The sequence below is a fragment of the Peromyscus leucopus genome, chromosome 18 (genome assembly GCF_004664715.2).
Source record: "Peromyscus leucopus breed LL Stock chromosome 18, UCI_PerLeu_2.1, whole genome shotgun sequence".
Taxonomy (NCBI): Eukaryota; Metazoa; Chordata; class Mammalia; order Rodentia; family Cricetidae; genus Peromyscus; species Peromyscus leucopus.
Window position 1 is genome coordinate 8,690,418 of NC_051078.1, and position 18,832 is coordinate 8,709,249.

The window sequence follows — 18,832 nt, forward strand, 5'->3', positions numbered from 1 at the left end:
ACAATGCCTCCATAAGACTGGCTGGAGGCAAGTCTGGGGGACACCTGCTTTTCTTTTATTTATTTATTTATTTATTTATTTATTTATTTATTTTTTCTAGACAGGGTCTCTCTGTGTAACAGTCCTGGCTGTCCTGGATCTCACTCTGTAGACCAGGCTGGCTTCGAACTCACAGAGATCCGCCTGCCTCTGCCTCCCGAGTGCTGGGATTAGAGGCGTGCGCCACCACACAAGTGGGCTAGGTCATGATAGAGAGGACAAACCACCCTCAACGCTCAGCGTCTCTACACAGCTGAAGCTCATCTCCTTAATGCTCACTGACAGAGGTCAGGGGTCACCGCTCACTCAAGGAATGAACTGACCTTGACCCAGTGTCCATAGCTGAGGGAGCAGAAAGGGACTGAGATGAATTATGGCTTGGCTCTTAAGCCTCTGCCTGGGAGAACCACACATTATCTGCACTGCACCTTCATGGGCAAGGTAGAACACATATGTAGATTCACCTGAAGGAGTCTAAGGGTAACCCTACCTGAGCTCAACAGAGAGGAATAGGAATGGGTGGGGCGATGGTGGCACACGCCTTTAATCCCAGCACTCGGGAGGCAGAGCCAGGGGGATCTCTGTGAGTTCGAGGCCAGCCTGGGCTACCAAGTGAGTTCCAGGAAAGGCGCAAAGCTACACAGAGAAACCCTGTCTCGAAAAACCAAAAAACAAAAAAAACAACAAAAAAAAAAAGAAAAGAAATAGGAATGTGTGTATAGTGTGAGGATTCCAATTCCATCTGTCAGACCTCAGATCCCATGCAAACCAAGTGTAGTAAGTTGAACTACTCAATATTTTCTCTCTGAAGGCAGAGCTGACCTCTGCTCTCTGTGTTGATTTGGCCTTGGAATAGCTTTGGCCATTCAGACATGGGCAGACAGTACTAGGGTGCCACTTTGGGGGGGAGAGCTTTAAGATCCTGGACCTGGATGGTAGTAGGCAGGGTGTCTTAGTTAGGGTTTCTATTGCTGTGAAGAGACACCATGACCAGAGCAACCCTTATAAAGGACAGCATTTAAATGAGGTGGCAGCTTAGTTTCAGAGGTTCAGTCCATTGTCATCATGGGGGGACACGGTGGCATGCAGGCAGACATGGTACTGGAGAGTCCTATATCTTTAGGCAACAGGAAGCAGTCTGTGACACTGGGTGTAGCTTGAGCATAGGAGATCTTAAAGCCCACCCCTACAGTGACACACTTCCTCCAACAAGACCCCACCTACTTCAACAAGGCCACCCTCCTAATAGAGCTCCCTTTGGGGGGCCATTTCTTTCAAACCTCCATGCAGGGCCTCAGTCCAGTATGGAACATGGATTGGTGATCTGTCAGATGGCATCATGACCAGCTCTGGATCCTTGAAGCTGTGGCCAAGACAACTGTTGATCTGGTCATCAGTCCTGGAGCATGTCTCCAGTGTGCTGGCTGCATTGCCAAGGCCTGGTGCCTTAAGGCGACTAGCTAGTTGGTTTGGTGTGATTTCTGGATTGTGTCCCCAAGGGCCTGGACTCTTCGGAGTTTTCCCACGGTGGGAACTGGTGAACCGTCACCTTAAAGATGGCCTTAGATTGATTGAGTCACCGAGTGAAAAGTACCCTTTGATACTGTCGCCTCCATGTGACTTCACATTCAGACTGCCCCCCCCCACACACACACACACACTCAAGGCGACCTCCTCTGATAAAGAGGAAATCTGAGCTCTTCACCTGGTGCTTTCTGACCTTGGACCAACATGTCCAGGGTGGACACGACATCTCCGAGTGGACTAAGTGATCCTTCAGTCATCCAGAGGGCAACCACCCGAGAGCACCCACCGAGACTCCGGAGGACCTGCACTTGAACTTGGAAATCAGAAGGCTGCACCACAGCAGACAGAAGACACCTGAGCAAAGACAATGCACGTCGTCCCTGTGGGTGGCAACCTCGCCGGCAGCGTGAAACGATGAGCCCCGAACACCCCCGGAAAGGGCAAAAGAGGAAACGCCAGGAAGAGTGGGGAACCCTTGTACAGACTCAAGAGCCAGCTGAGCCTAGGAGGAGGGTGAAACAGGAACGGGGTGAAATTGAGCTTGAGTGTGAAGAACCCGGCAAGGGTCAGATACGGAAACCCCAGGAAGAGGATCGATCACAGCTAAAGCCCGGAGAGTGCGCCAAAGACTCTCAGGAAGAGGCCCTGACTGAGGTGAAGTCTGAGGATGGTGGGAAGGGTCGCAAACGTTCCTGCTGCAACACAGAGGATGGTGTTCAGGAACATGACAAAGAAAAGTACCGAAGGCTGTTGGAAAAGTACCGGGTTGTTGCTCAACCCGGTGATCATGTGAGCTCAGACCCTCACAGTGCTCACACGAGCCCTGTGGACACCTCGAAGAAGATCAAAGGCCGTGTGGAGGGACAGATTCACAGATCTGAACCAACTCACTCTGAGCCAGAGCAATCTGCCTGTGCTGTCACGAGAGAAGATCAGTCACCAGTGAAGAGTGAGAAGAGGTCTTCAGAGGAGAAAATTTCCAACGCAGAGGAGATAGTTGCAACAAACCTCAACAATGACAGCAGAGGACACCACCCCCAGCCCGACTTTCTGGGAGGAGCCCAGGTCCAAATCGGCCCAGACAGTGTCAGCAACCACATTCTCAACAACAAAATACCCAAGGCCAAGGAAAAGGCTCTTGACATCAAGAGAAGGGCAGAGGACTGGACCATGGCCCTGATGTCACAGCAGACATGGAAAAGGAAATTAGGAGTGCATTAGGCCCAGGGCCAGAAGATGAGATCTTGAGTTGTGCCTTCAAACTTCGAATTACGCGAGGAGACATCCAGACTCTGAAGGAGACCCAGTGGCTCAACGATGAGGTCATCAATTTTTACATGAATCTTCTCATGGAGAGAAACCAAAATCAGGGATACCCATCAGTTCACGCATTTAATACCTTCTTTTACACCAAATTCAAGTGTGGAGGCTACAGGTCAGTCAAAAGGTGGACCCAGGCAGTAAACCTCTTCGCCAAGGAACCTATTCTGGTTCCGATTCACCTGGATGTGCACTGGAGCCTGGTGGTAGTAGACCTAAGAAAGAAGCATATTGTCTATCTGGATTCGATGGGACAGGAAAGACCAGATGTCCTCAAGATGATTTTTCAGTACCTGCAGGACGAGAGCAAAGCCCGAAGGAATATTGATCTGCACCCTTTGGAGTAGAGGCAATACAGCATGCCAGCGGAGGAGATTCCTCAGCAGCGGAATGGGAGCGATTGTGGAATGTTTAGCTGTGAATCCGCAGATTATATTTCCAGAGGCCAGGCCTCACCTTCTCTCAGCAGCACATGCCTCTGTTCAGGAAGAAGATGGTGTGGGAAAATCCCAAGACTGGAGAGGTGGGAAAGGCAGCTCCCTGTGTCTCCTCAATCTGATTCTCAAGTGCTGGGCCAGACAAAGACCCTTTCTGAAAAACAAATAGCTGAGGAACCACACTTGAGGTCGGTCTCTGGACTTCATATGCATAGGCATGAATACTGTGCGTGCGCGAGCGCGCATGCGCGTGCGCGCACGCACACGCACACACACACACACACACACACACACACACACACACACACACACACTAACTGAAATAGAAGAAAGCTCGCTCTACAAATGAGCTAGCCAAGCCCTGGTCCGTTTGAGCAGGGTAGCTATTTGGTCTATCAACCTTTATCTCTTCTTCCGGCCCTCTCCCTTCTTCAGTAGTGTATATTTTCTTTTTGTTGTTCTTTTTTGTTGTTTTGGTTTTTGTTTGTTTATTTGTTTTTTGTTTTGTTTTGTTTTCAAGACAGGGTTTCTCTATGTAACAGTCCTGGCTGTCCTGGAACTCGCTTTGTAGACCAGGCTAGCCTCACACTCACTGAGATCCTCCTACTTCTGCCTCCTGAGTGTTGGGATCAAAGGCATGTGCCATCAGCGCCCAGCTAGTACATATAGTATATAAAATATTTTTTTCTTTTCTTTTTTTTTTTTTTTTTTTTTTGGTTTTTTGAGACAGGGTTTCTCTGTGTAGCTTTGCACCTTTCCTGGTACTCATTTTGTAGACCAGGCTGGCCTCGAACTCACAGAGATCCGCCTGGCTCTGCCTCCCGAGTGCTGGGATTAAAGGCGTGCGCCACCACCGCCCAGCTATATTTTTTTTCTTAATACACTGTCCTTGCTTCTTCTGCCACTGTATCACTCACTATCCAATTCCTTGTTTGTGAATAGAAGAATGTGGAACCCCTCAGGATGTCCTCTGAACCCCAATATCAATAGTGTCAGATAATTTAAGTAATACATTTAGATTTAAAAAAAAAAACCCACTAGGTATAGTGTGCATGCCTTTAATCCAAGGCAGGCAGATCCCTGTTCGAGGCCAGTCTTTTCTACATAGTGAGATCCAGGACAGCCAGGGCTACATAAGGAAACCTCGTTTCCAAAAAATAGAGTAAAATAAAATAAATCCTGTAAAATTCCAAGTCAGATTAATTCCTAGATCTGTAACCAACTGCCTGCACAGTAGGAGTTCACCAGGAATGTGCTGAATAAGTATTTTATCAAAACTTCAGAGAAAAGTGTGTTGTCACACCAGGCTGTGGAAAATATTCCATATTCATTTACATACTTTGCTTAAGAAATACTTTTTAGCAATAAATCAGGACACAATTGGAGCCCAGAAGTTCCACTCATGGCTCCTTCCATTGAAAACCCAGTGAGGGGCTGGAGAAGTGGCCCAGTGGTTAAGAGCACTGGCTGCTCTTCCAGAGGACCCAGGTTCAATTCCCAGCAACCACGTGGGGGCTCACAACCATCTGTGACTCCAGTTCCAGGAGCTCCAGTGACTTCTTTTGGGCCTGAATGTGGACAGTACACTTATATACATGCAGGCAAAACACTCATATGCATAAAATGAAAATAAATCTTTTTTAAAAGGTTTTCTGAGACTTTATGATCTTCCCCCTGGATCTGTGTCTTTTTACTTTAGGATAAAGTTTTAGAAGATTGATTGGGTCACAGGATAAACATAACAATGTAAACAGTCACATAAGCTATAGACCAGAGCACTTTTTTTTTTCAGGGTCTTACTCTACAGTCCTGGCTGGCCTCGAACTCACAGAGATATGCCTGCCTCTGCTTCCCAAGTACTGGGACTGGCTAAAGGCGTGCGCCACCATGCCTGGTCCTCAGCACATTTTAATTAGCTTCCATGAGCCTAATGCAGTGGAAAAGAAAATGTAAACAGGTGGCTCCAAGTAGAGGCCGATGAATCACTATGTGCCTGGTCACCAGGAAGGCTTCAGGTAGCTAAAGAAGTGACAGTACTTGAAGACAGACCATTGTACTCCAGTCAGCCAAACCCAGAGCTGGCCCACAGAAGCGGAAAGAGAAGTACTGCTCCTCACTCCACCCGACCTACGGGACCAGAAGAGGCGATGGTGAGCTGAAGGGGTTGGAGAGAACTACCAAGACCGACAACCTTCCTCCCCCAAATGCCAGAACCCCCAAAGCACTGAGGCTCCAGACCACGGTGTAGCACAGATCCTAACTGGTCTTAATAATAAAAACACAGAGCCAGATATCAGGGTGAGAGCTGAAAGATCAGAGAAGCAGAGCAGCCTGCCACCAGTTCTTACCTCTACGAAATCTCAGACTGAGAGACTGAGCGACTGTCTCCTCCCGCCTTAAATTCTTCTTTCCGCCCTCCCCTATCACTTCCTGTCTCACCCTCCCTAGCGCTGGGATTAAAGGTGTGAGATCCCAAGGGCTGGGATCAAAGGTGTTTGCCACCACCGCCTGCCTCTATGGCTAGCTAGTGGCTTAGCCCCACCCTCTGATCGCCAGACAAGCTTCATCTATTAGAGCATACACAAAATATCGCCACAGCAATGGCCTCCACTCATCCCTCTCCCACACAGGACCAGATAGGAGTGTGCAAGAGCCAGAGAATCAAAGAAATTCGCCTTTTAATTCTGCACAGCTGTGCCAGCAATGTACTCCATAATTAGCTTTGCTGACTCCTCACACCTACATTTAATTTTAAAATATTTGTCATCCAATAGGAATTCAAATACAACTTAAGGGCAAATAGAGAATTATGTTTAAAAAAAAAAAAGCAAACATGAGAAAGAGCAGATGGACTAGAGAGACGGCTCAGCTCTTAAAAGTACTTGCGGCTTCTGCAAAAGACCCAAGTCAGCTCCCAGCACCCACATGGCAGCCCACAACTCTCCATAACTCCAGTTCCAGGGGATCAGGCGCCCTCTTCTGTCCCCCAAGGGCACTGCACACACATGGTGCACATACATACATTATGGCACTCGCATATACCTAAAAAAAAAAAAATACCCTGGGATGGGGTGGAGCTGGAGAGATGGCTCAGCAGTTAAAAGCACTGGATGCTCTTCCAGACACACATACAGTCAAAACACCAATGCATGTTAAATAAAATTAAATAGATTTTTTAAAAAATAGCTTTTTGTGGTGGTCTGTGTCAAGACTGCTTCCTTCCCAGCCACCATCTGTCAGAAACCTACTGAATTGGGATGAACACAAACTTTGTACTTTTTAATGAGACGTGCATGGCCATAGGCATAGTTACTGATGCTAAAAGTAAAGAGTCAAAAGGTTGTGGGCTGTGGGATAGTCCTTCTGTATGCTGTGAACATCCATTGCTCTCACTGGTTGATAAATAAAGCTGTCTGGCCAATGGTGAGGCAGGATAAGGTTAGGCAGGACAATCAATCAAATTGAGAACTGAGAGGAAGAAGGGCAGAGTCAGGGTAGACGCAAGCCAGCTGCCCAAGGAGCAAGGTGCCAAAGGACCAGTAAGCCACGGGCCACAGGGCGATGCATAGATGAATAGAAATGGATTAATTTAAAGGTAAGGGCTGGTTAAGTAATAAGCCTGGGCCATTGGCCAAGCATTTATAATCAATACAAGCCTCTGAGTGACTATTTGGAAATAGCTGCAGAACAGGACAGGAGAGAGAAAAGCCTCCGTGTAAGGTCGTGTGGTCCAGTCAGTGGTGGGAATGATGAACAAGGTTTTCCCATGAAGCAAGGCATCTCGACTCACAGCAAAATATGCCCGCTGCTGAGTGAAGGGCATTCTGGTTAGAGACTAATGTGAACTGGAGAGGGGGTCCTGGGGGATGGCTTTCTGTACGCTGTGAAAATATGTTGTTCCCATTGGTTAATAAACAAGCTGCTTTGGCCCATGGCAAGGCACTTTAGAGGCAGGCGGGAAATCCAAGGAGAGAGACAGGAAAGAGAAAGGCGGGACACCAGCCTGATACCCAAGGAGCAACATGCCAGCAGACTGGTAACGCCACGGCCATGTGGCAAAACATAGATTAATAGAAATGGGCTAATTTAAGATATAAGAGCTAATTTGCAAGAGGCCTGCCATAGACCAGTTTGTAAATAATATTAAGCCTCTGAGTGATTATTTTATTTTATACGCGACTATGGGACCGCGGGCCGGGCGGGACCAGAGAAACTTATCACTACAAGTGGGAATGCAGGTCTGTCACATTGTGGATATCATTCTCAGTGTTCTCAACTTGGTTAATTGTGTGTGCGTGTGTGTGTGTGTGTGTGTGTGTGTGTGTGTGTGTGTGTGTGTGTGTGTGTGTATTATCTCTCATTATATCACACATATATAGCTCTCATATATGTATATATATATGAGAGAGAGAGAGAGAGAGAGAGAGAGAGAGAGAGAGAGAGAGAGAGAGAGAGTGAGTCCTGGATTGACAGATACTACTGTTCCTCAATGGTTGGGTTCCAAAAGAACTAGCAGAATCCAACATTTTTTCCTTTGTCTCTAAAGCAGATTAAGTCCAATACGTTATCAGAAAACCCTTAAACAAAGACAGTAAGAAGCCGAGGATCAAAGCACCCAAGATTCCGTGTCTTGTTACTCCACGTCCTGCAACAAAGACGGTGATAGAACGCTTTGAAAAAACAAGCAGGAGGAGGCTGCAGAATGTGCTAAAACTTTGGGCCAAGATGCCCGGAGCACATTGTCGGGAGACACAGGCTGTCCCCAGTAAAAGCTTCTACTTCTAAGTCCAAGTATAGTTTTAAAAAAAAAAAAAAGCTGGGCGGAGGTACCGCACACCTTTTAATCCCAGCACTCTGGAGTCAGAGGCAGGCGGATCTCTGAGTTCCAGGACAGCCTGGTCTACAGAGTGAGTTCCAGGACAGCCAGGGATACAAAGAGAAACCCTGTCTTGAAATTAATTAATTTTTAAAAATAACAAATAAATGATCAGACCATAAAAAAATAAAACAAGATAACATGAGAAGGAGGGAAAATTACAGGAGTGGAATGAACAGTCCTGTATTGCCACCCAACAGATATTCTGCCACAAGTACTTCAGATTCTTACACCCTGGTTTGTTTTGTTTTGTTTTGTTTGGCCTCAAATTCTCAGCCCAGAGATGATAACTACTCTAATGTCTCTCGTTCCTATTGCTTTCCTATTATTAAATATAACCCTGAGCCCCATACATTCTTACATGTTTTGTTGGGTTGGGTTGTGTTTGAAATGGTGTCTTGCTGTCTATCCCTGGCTATGGACAACAGGCTGGCCTCAAAGTCCTGTTAGCCTTCCTGCCTCCACTTCCAAGTAGTGGAACTACAGACATGTGCTTACCTTGCCTGAGTTGGACCCAACTTAAAATCGGATTGATTGATTGATTAGGAAAAAGCAGGAATGCAGCCCCCCATTTTAGTTAAAGTTCTAGTGCTCTGAAGAGACACCATGACCATGGGAACTCTCATAAAGAAAACCATTCAACTGGGGCTGGCTTACAGTTCAGAGGTTTAGTCCATTATTGTCATGGCAGGAAGCATGGCAGCATGCAGGCAAACATGTGCTGGAGAAGGAGCTGAGAGTTCTACATCTTGATCTACAGGCAGTGGGAAGAGAGAGAGACACTGGGCCTGGCTTGAGCATCTGAAACCTCAAGATCCATTCCCAGTGACACACTTCCTCCTTCAACAATGCCACACCTACTCCAACAAGGCCACACCTTCTAACAATGCCACTCTCTATGGGCCCATGGGGACCATTTTCATCCAAACCACCAGACACCTACTAACACAGAATATGCAACCGAGTTTCCCACATTTTAGGAACTCATAGGAGTCAGAGCAGCCTGACTGTAAAGGATAAAGTTCACTCTGGGAAAACCGCCTTCCTGATAACTTACTGCAAAGGAAGTATCTTTTGTTTTTCCAAACAAAACTAAATTTTTACATCATGTCTTTGTCACGTATTTCATTTTCTTTCAAAAGATTTAGTTTATTTCTAATTACGTGTACTTGTGGTGTGTGTGTGTGTGTGTGTGTGTGTGTGTGTGTGTGTGTGTGTGCACATAAGCGCAGATGCCAGCGGAGGTCAGAAAGGTGCGTAGAGTCCCCTGAAGCTGGAGTTATGGGTAGTTGTAAGCACATGGGTACTGAAAACGAAACCCAGGTTCTCTGCAAGAGCAGCCAGTGCTCTCAGCCACTGAACCATCTCTCCAGCCCCACTTTTATCCCCAATCTTTTTAAACTGATACGCATGTTAGTTTTTTTTTAAATTATTTTTTAGTTAGTATATAAAATACTGGGTTTTGTTGTGGCGATTTCATATGTACGTGCTGTCAGCCTTTATTCTCATTCCTAGAGCCTGGGACCGCTGGGGGGGGGGGCACAGAGTCATGGGATAAGAATGAAAAGCCAAAAAGGGAGGAGGGGTAAGGGCTGCTGGGGTTGGCAGAATTTTTCTCGCTAGCTTTGAAGAAGAATGAATTTGTGGGGAAGTCATAGATCTCTGTGGTTTTATTTGTCATTTTAAAAAATGTGCCCCACACAGGAGGGTCTCCAGAGGTTGCTGAGACATGAACTCCAAGTTCTAGAAGGGACCATACCTCAGAGGAGCAGACAGGAAGTGATACAGGAAGACATCCAATGCATCCTTCTGGCCTCCCTGTGCAGACCCAGGTCCATGCACTCAGCATGCATACACAAAGGTGGATGTTTTCCTGTCCCAACTGTCTATTCCCAAATACCCAGCAGCTGCTTCCCAAACTACCACACAGAGGCTTATATTAATTATAAATGCTCAGCCAATAGCTCAGGCTTGTTACTAACTACCTCTTACATTTTAAGTTAACCCATAATTCTATTTAGCTTTGCCACATGGTGATACCTTTATTTTTTTTTTAAGATTTATTTATTTATTATGTATACAGAAGAGGGTGCCATATCTCATTACAGATGGTTGTGAGCCACCATGTGGGTGCTGGGAGTTGAACTCAGGACCTCTGGAAGAGCAGTCGGTACTCTTAACCTCTGAGCCATCTCTCCAGCCCAGTGGTACCTTTATTAACATGGCAGGTTCATCTCCTGCTCTTCCAGAGGTCCTGTCTCTGGATGGCAACTCCTGACTCTGCCCTTCTCCTTCCCATCATCCTTAGTTGGCCACCCCACCTATACTTCCTGCCTGGCTACTAGTCAATCAGTGTTTTATCAAACCAATTAGAGTAATAAATCTTTACAGTGTACAAGAGTATTATTCCACAAAGCATGCATACACACACACACGTATTTATTTGCATTAAGTAATAGTTTTTGTATTTAAATATTATTTTAATGTATCTAGGGGCTTGAAGGATGGTTCAGTGCTTAAGAGTAGCCGAGGCTCTTATAGGAAATCAAGTTTGCTTCCCAGCACCACACTGGAAGCTGGCAACTGCCTGTAACCCCAGCTCCAGGGGATCTGGCATCCACTTCTGGCTTCCCGGGTATCCACACAAATAAATAAAAATAAAAATAAAGAAAAGAATGTGTCTAGCCTTAGAAAGACTTTAACTAATTATATAGTCTATACAAGACAGAACTCTAGAGAATGCCTTCAAAAGTAGCTTTTGCTGGGCGGTGGTGGCGCACACCTTTAATCCCAGCACTTGAGAGGCAGAGGCAGGTGGATCTCAGTGAGTTCAAGGCCAGCCTGGCCTACAAAGTGAGTTTCAGGACAGCTTGGACTTTTACACAGAGAAACCCTGTCTCAACAAAAACAAAACAAAAAAATAGCTTTTAATGAAAACATTAAAAGCACTTTAGACAGGCTAACCCAAACTTTCTAGGAAACTTTGAGATGAGCCATACCAAACACCTGTAAAGACCTTGAGTGCATTTAAACTCTGGTTTGTTTGTCTGTTTGTTTTTGTTTTTTCTAAAAGAGAAATCTCACCCTATCTAAAACATGTGTAGATTTCTGATCTAACATTTTATAGCTGCTGCCTCCATCCTTTTTTTAAAAAAAATTATTATTATTTTCTTCTTTAGAAGAGAAAATGGGATCTCATCTACCTGCTTGCAGGGTTGTTGTTTGGTTGGTTGGTTGGCTGGGTGGTTGTTTTTTCCTGAAATGTAACTACACCTTAGATCCACAGGCGCCCAGCCACACAGCCAATAGGGAGAGCTGGGGCCCGGAAGCATGAGGGTAGCTTGCTCTGGGACTTATCGATGTCCCTGTGACAGAAGGACAAACGCAGACAGGGAACCCGAGACAAGCGGACGGACGTTCAGTAACCAGAAGGCAAGCTTGTAGAGTAAGGGGAGAAGTCTGGGGACAATGGGGAGGACGAAGGCCCCGGAGCGAGGAGAGAGGGGACCACTTTAGCTTTCGGGAGAGAAGGGCTGGTTCTCAAGATGCTTGGCAGTGACTTATTGTCCCAGTGTGACTGCCTTGACATGACTCAGAGGGTGACGGCACGGATCACAAGAAGTTAGGGACTATGAAATTCTCAAAGAACTAGTAAAAATGTTAAATTTTTAAAAGCTGGAAAACTCGAACATGGTGTGGTGGTGCACACCTCTGCCCATGGGAGACAGCAGCAGGCTGACCTCTGGAACTGACTGCCAGCCTACAATAGCAAGCCCTACATAGCAAGTTCCAGGCTGGCCAGGGCAAATCAGTGAGACCCTTTCTTTAAAAATAAAATTATATATATATATATATATATATATATATATATATATATATATATATAATTCTACACATTTTTGTTTTGTTTTGTTTTGTTTTTCGAGACAGGGTTTCTCTGCGTAGCTTTGCGCCTTTTCTGGAGCTCACTTGGTAGCCCAGGCTGGCCTCGAACTCACAGAGATCCGCCTGGCTCTGCCTCCCGAGTGCTGGGATTAAAGGCGTGCGCCACCACCGCCCGGCTAATTCTACACATTTTATATTAGCCAGTCACTTTGGTATCAGGTAAAGCAATTCTGTGATGGGCATTTTTCATTTAACCTATGGAGTTAGGGGCCAGAAAAATGGCTCAGAGGCTAAGAGCACACGCTCTGCTCTTGTGGGAAACCAAGTTCAGCTCCCAGCACCCATGCTGGGCAGCTCATAACCACCTGTAACTCCAGCTCCAGCAGGATCCAATGCCTCTGGTTTCCACAATCACCTGCTCTCGTGTGCACACATAAACATAACTAAAAATAAATTGCCAGGCGGCAGTGATGCACACCTTCAATCCCAGCACTCCGGGAGGCAGAGAGGCAGGCAGATCTCTGTGAGTTCTTGAGATCGAGGCCAGCCTGGTCTACAGATCGAGTTCCTGGACAGTCAGGACTAGATAGAGAAACACTGTCTTGAAAAACCAAAATAAATTTCAGAGGGGAAACCTATGGCGTCCAGTGTAAGTTTCTTGACCATAATAATCGGAGAACTATCTTATAAAATCTGGGTTATTTCTCAAGAAGAAGAATCTTAACAGCTCACTCACTTGAAATGCCATAAGGAATACACTGTTTAATCGGTTGCCTATGGTGTGTATGGCCGATATCACACACTGCCACAGCCAGGCTGGCGTTTAGCAACACAAATCTACTTCCTTGCAGTTCTGGAGGTGAGACATCCAGGAGCCCCCAGCCCTGTGGGGATCAGTCAGTGGGAGCTCAGGGGAAGAGCACTTGCCTGGGATGCACAGAGCTGCATTTGGTCCCCAGCAACGAGAAACAAACACCGAGACAAGAGAGGGTCCTGCCGAGCTCACGGCAGGGCACTGGCAGGACTGTAGGCCTTCTGGAGGCCCACTAGGGAAGTCTGTCTCCTTGACGTCTTCAGCTTTCTCCATGAAGCTTCCTTCCCCATGCTCCCAACCCCTTCTTCCTCTGAAACGAACAATGGCTGGCCGGGTCTTCCTCAGGCTGCCTCTCCCTCTTTCACTTACATTGGGCCTGATCTAATTTTATGTATTTACTTTTTAAAAAAGGGTTCAATTATGTGTGTATGTGAGAGGGAGGGTGTATATGTGAGCGTGCAGTGCTTCAGATCCCCTGGAGCCGGAGTTACAGGAGGCTGTGGACCGTGGGATGTGGGTGTTGGGAACTGACTCGGGTCCTCTGCAAGAGCAGTAAGCACTCATCTCTCCAGCCCCTGTTTATCTACGTTTTCAACAAAGTCTTGTTCTGTACCCCAGGCTAGCCCCAAACGCATGATCCTCCTGCCTCTATCTCTGGAAGGCTGGAGTTACAGGCATGGGTCACCAAGCCCTGTTCAGACTCCTGTTTTATTTTATTTTTTTTTTTAAGATTTATTTACTTATTATGTATACAGGAGAGGGCGCCAGATCTCATTACAGATGGTTATGAGCCACCATGTGGGTGCTGGGAATTGAACTCAGGACCTCTGGAAGAGCAGTCAGTGCTCTTAACCTCTGAGCCATCTCTCCAGCCCCCAGACTCCTGTTTTAAAGTCAGGTGAGTGGCATTCTCCCTTTCCCTTGTCATGTGCTATAACCATAGTCACAGATTTGGACTGTGATTATCCTGGGGGAGGAATTGCTTTCACAGTTTCCAACACTAACCCACAATACTCAAGAGGGACAATGGCCCTACTAACTGTTGAAATCTGAGATCTGTGCAGCCCACATACACGTGTTACATTTTCTTCTGGGAGGTTTGGTTGTTTGCTTTAGAGAGTTGTTTCATCTTGCTTACAAAATGGGAGACTGAACTTAGTCAACATGCATTAATATTCTTCTGCATTCTGGCTGGGCTGTTCAATTAAAAAAAATGTAAAGGCAATTTAAATTTTTAAATTAGCTCAAAAAACTGGAAATAATGACAAAGATTTGTTTCTTTTACTCAAAGAAGAGGAGGAAGGGGGAAGGAAGAGGAAGAAGAAGAAGAGGGAGAAGGGGAAGAGAGAAAGAAGGAGGAGGAGGAGAGGAAGGAGAAGAGGAAGAGGAAAGAGAAGGAGACAGGGAGGAGGAGGGGGAGGAGGAGAAGGAAGAGAAGAAGAAGAAGAAGAAGAAGAAGAAGAAGAAGAAGAAGAAGAAGAAGAAGAAGAAGAAGAAGAAGAAGGAAGAAGAAGAAGAAGAAGAAGAAGAAGAAGAAGAAGAAGAAGAAGAAGAAGAAGAAGAAGAAGAAGAAGAAGAAGCAGTAGTAGTAAACAGAGCTGATGAGGTAGCTAAGGGCTCTCAATGCCAAGACTGAACCACCTGAGTTCAAACCCAGGACCCACAAGATGAGAGAGCTGACTTCCACTAGGTGTCCTCTGACCTCTATATTCTCGCCATGACACACACACATTCACACACATACACATGTGCACACAAAATAAAAGAGTATTAAATAAAAGTTTTAAAAAAACCAAATGTGGCCACAGCTGACAAGGGAAATCTGAACTTCAAAAAACAAACAAACAAAAAAACACTTCATCTAATTTTATTATTCTTAGAAATATATTGAAACCGTTACGATTCGCTAGGCAAAACAGCTCCATGAGGAGCCTCGCCAGCTTCTCCCTGGGGGCCACAGACTGAGCAAGGGAGAGTAAAAGGAGGCGAGACGCCTGTCCCAGCGGAGAAGGAAGAAACACCTGGAAAGCAGAGCGGACTAGAGACCAGGAGGCAGCGGGAGGGGTAACGGGGGGGGGGGCTAGGCTGGGCCTCCAATCGGCTGCTGGTTCTTACAGTCAGCCTCCTCCCAGAGGACAGGGATACATTGGCAACACTAGAAACTGGGGCAAGCTCAGCCAGATTGTATCTCCGGAGACTCGGCTCTGAGGACACTCCTTCCAGGAAGCTTCCCCATCCCGTTTGGATCAAGTGGCAGCCTGACCCGGAGCAAGCATCCTCTGCACATCACGAAAATTCCTTCCTTCCCTCACTTATTCTGGACCAGTCACACGTTAACTAACCCCGAGCGGCTAGAAAGTAAACAAGGGCCGGTCAGCACTCAACTGGCCGCATTTGTTTGCGCGGGTGTGAGCTGCGGTTCCTCCCACACGCACTGCACAGACTGGGTGATTAATGAACAAGAGGCTGGCTTGAAGGCGTGTTTCTATAGAGGGAGGGATCAGTTGTCAGATCTGCTGCCCAACGGGGGAAGCAGGGTGTGGACAGGATGGGAAAGCCGGGCACATCGTTCTTTGAAATTCTTCCTCCATCCCCAGCTTTCCCGCGCAGCAGCATTCACTGACAATAAGAAGTGGGCGGGACGGGGAAGGTGTTCCCCGTTTCTCTGGTGCAGGAGGAGGGATGCGAGAGCCCGGGAAGGAGCCTGCCCGCCCGCGATCCTCACCAAGTCAATGGCCACGACGTCCCGCAGAGCCACGACCCTCCGGATGGACTTGGGCGGGTTCTCCGTCAGGTAGATGAGCCGGTCGCTAAGCACCACGTACCTGAACGTGTGCTTCTCGGCGTCGGACACCACGATGCACGGCTCGTAGGCGCGGACGGCGTCGTAGACCTCGGGCGGCAGGTGCCGCCGCAGGAACGCGTCCAGACGGCTGTTCGTGCGCGCCGGGAAGCCGGACCGCGCGGGGCTGGCCATGCCATGCGGCACCCGCGGCCAGGCAGAGTGCCCCCGGTGCCTGTGCCTCCACGACGCCCGGTGGAACCCGCGCGCGCCACAAAGCCGAGCGCCAGCCGCCTCCGCCACCACCGCGCCGGGACGCAGGGAGCCGACCCCCAGGCTCCGGGAACACGCTCCGCCGCCGTCTGGTTTCCGAGCCCCCTGCCCCGCCTGGTCCCGCCCCTAATCTTTGTCCGCACCCTACACGGCGATGGGCGGGGCAAGACCAAGGTCTTTCTCGCAGGGTTGATTGACAACCGAGAACCTCTCAAGGGAAGGAATAGTTAGTCCCCCCCTCACTCCCCACCCCGTCCAGCTACTGAGCCACATACAAACTCCATTGATAATAGAGGCCAGTTTTAATCTGATTTCCTGTTACAGAGAAACTTGAAGCATGGAGTTTTACCGATGTGAGAATCCTGTAATGGCAGATTTCACATTTGACCAGTACACTGCCTAGAAAGGACCGTAACACTGACTTTCCAACTTTGTCTCAGAAGCTGGACTCTGTCTCAAAGGGACCCACTGATTGCTCCGGTAACGCAGGCCCGTCCAAGTCGTGCGCCTGTGTTCCCAAGAACCATCTGGAAAATGAGTAGCACGGTTGAAGGGCCCTCTGGAAACTGAAGCTGATGGGACGAAAGATGTGGACTATGTAGCTCTAGAGATGAAGAGCCGGTCAGGAAGAGCGCGGTACATCAGGTTAGCGAGAGGACAAGCAGATCAGAAACGTGCCTAGGTGTGCACTTCCGTCTTTATTTCAGATCCTAGAAAAGCCATCTGTCCCCTCCTTCCCGTTCATCCAAAGACCCGAGGATGGAGCGGGGTGGCCCACACTGCAGGCCAAGCATTCCAGAGCTGAGGCCTGATGAGGGCCATAAGCTGGAGGTCTGTCTTTGTTGATCTATTGAGTTCAGGAGAGCACAGCAAGACCCTGTCCCAAAAATAAATATTCGGAAACAAGACCCTGTCCCAAAAATAAATATTCGGAAAAGACGCAACGAAACCATATTATCCCTGTCTACAAATAGACCTTAATAAAATCGGATGTTCCTTACGGTGATAGTCCCCTTCCTTTCAAATTTTACTATTATACACTAAATAAGTAAACCATTTCAAATCCACTGTGGGGGAAGAGTATAAATGTATTGCAATATATAACCAGACACCGTGGTTATACAATAGGGATTATATTATATTATATTTTATATTATACACTACAATAGGGAAGGAGAAGTGCGTAAGCCTAGTTAAACAAAGCAGTAATAAATAAACAGACTGTATTAGGTAAGAGCAGGGAACAAGTGCCACCTGCTGGCAAGATCTCAAATGGTTTGAGCACCCTGGTGTCCCTAGAGTTGACCCGACTCCTATGGATAGCCATGGGTTACAGACCCATTGATAATGGCTGTCTGCCACTGGGAGCCAATAGAAAGGCACACCTTCTAACTACCTGTGCCTGATAGTTACCCCCACAACAGCAGCTCGGTGGCAAATGGCTATAACAAAAGAGGTGGAAACTGAAGACCAAGGGGGAAAGCCTCCCTTCAGACCACTGTTCTGTCTCGGGGTTTCTTGTTTTATGCCCACTTCCCAGGACCAAGACAAACAGGATGGCTGGACCATGACCAGAAATGGCAGTGCACTTGCTGTATGTGCCAAAAAGCCCATCAGGAATCAATCAGCTTTTGGTGACCAAGCCACCAACCTCAAAAACCTTAAAAGGAAGCACACACACACAAAAAAATGGGACAGGTGATGACCTCATTTAAGCCTGGCGACTCACAGAGAAGACAATGTCATGGTTTCCAGGTACTCAATGTTCTACCTGGTTGCCAGGGAAACAGCAAAATTCAGCCTGCAGGGATGGGGTTAACCACCAAGGAAAGCTTACTGATCTGGAGCCAGGAGGATTGGATTAGATTACTAATCTAATTACTAGCCCTGTTGCTCACTCACGATCTGTGAGATTTTTAGGGGAGAAAAATGACTTGACCTTGCAGAGCCTGAGTTCCATCACATGAGAAACGCACCTGCTGACACCTACTCTGCCTGCCCAGGAGCGGAAGTGAGGACCAGAGAGCACCACAGACACGGAAGTGTTCACGTCCCCCTATGTTCTTCTAATCTTCCCATGGGTAGCTAACCCAAATACCGAGATAAGCACTTCTTATCGTCTAAGCCCATCCAAACTCAAGACACGTTTGGTACAGATTCTGAACCATCCAGCATTTGATAAACATTTCTACCAGAAGAATGGGGCGTCACCTGTGTGGGGCTCACCTCAAAAGGCACGGTCATGGACTACCATCAAAATAGAGTGGTGGTCCTCCCTCCAGGATTACTTGATTGATTAATTTGAAAGCACAGAAGTTTATGAGCATAACCCTGTAAATTCCAGCCCACCTCAGTTTCCCTGTCTGTGAATGAAGGCCTGTCTCAAAGAAGAAGAAAAAAAAAGTTGTTAGTCCCAACAGAAAGAATGACTGTAGGGGCCCTGTGATGTGCTGAGACGTTCACAGAGAGAAACAATTATCAACCAGCACTACATGAAGGTACATTGTATGAAGAAGACAGGGTAGGTTTGAGACATTGCCTTAGTCCTTGTGGGCTGCCATCACACACGGCTGTGGACTGAGAGGATTAAATAACAAACATACCCCGAAGAGTCTGCAAATCCAAGATGAAGGTATTATCAGATCCAGTGTCACGGGGGAACAGCATGCAGAAGCCTTGTCTTTTTCAGTTTTTCAAGACAGGGTTTCTCTGTGTAGCCCTGACTGTGCTGGATCTCATTCTGTAGGCTAGGCTGGCTTTGAACTCACAGAGACCCCCCTGCCTCTGCCTCTGCCTCTGGAGTGCTGAGAGAAAAGATGTGCGCCACCACCGCCTAAAATCCAGCTCAGAGCAGTTTTCTCCTAAGCTCCAGTGGTGGG

At 47.3% G+C, this 18,832-nt stretch overlaps 1 protein-coding gene across 1 annotated transcript in view; it reads right to left on the reverse strand.

Moving 5' to 3' along the window:
- Window positions 1-17,619, reverse strand: part of C18H12orf56 (chromosome 18 C12orf56 homolog) — a 70,966-nt gene extending 53,347 nt beyond the window's left edge. The window contains exon 1 of the mRNA XM_028869648.2: window positions 15,624-17,619. Within this exon, the coding sequence (XP_028725481.1) occupies window positions 15,624-15,875 (252 nt within the window). The 5' untranslated portion in view covers window positions 15,876-17,619. The remainder of the gene's footprint in view (window positions 1-15,623) is intronic.
- Window positions 17,620-18,832: the final 1,213 nt, after the last annotated feature.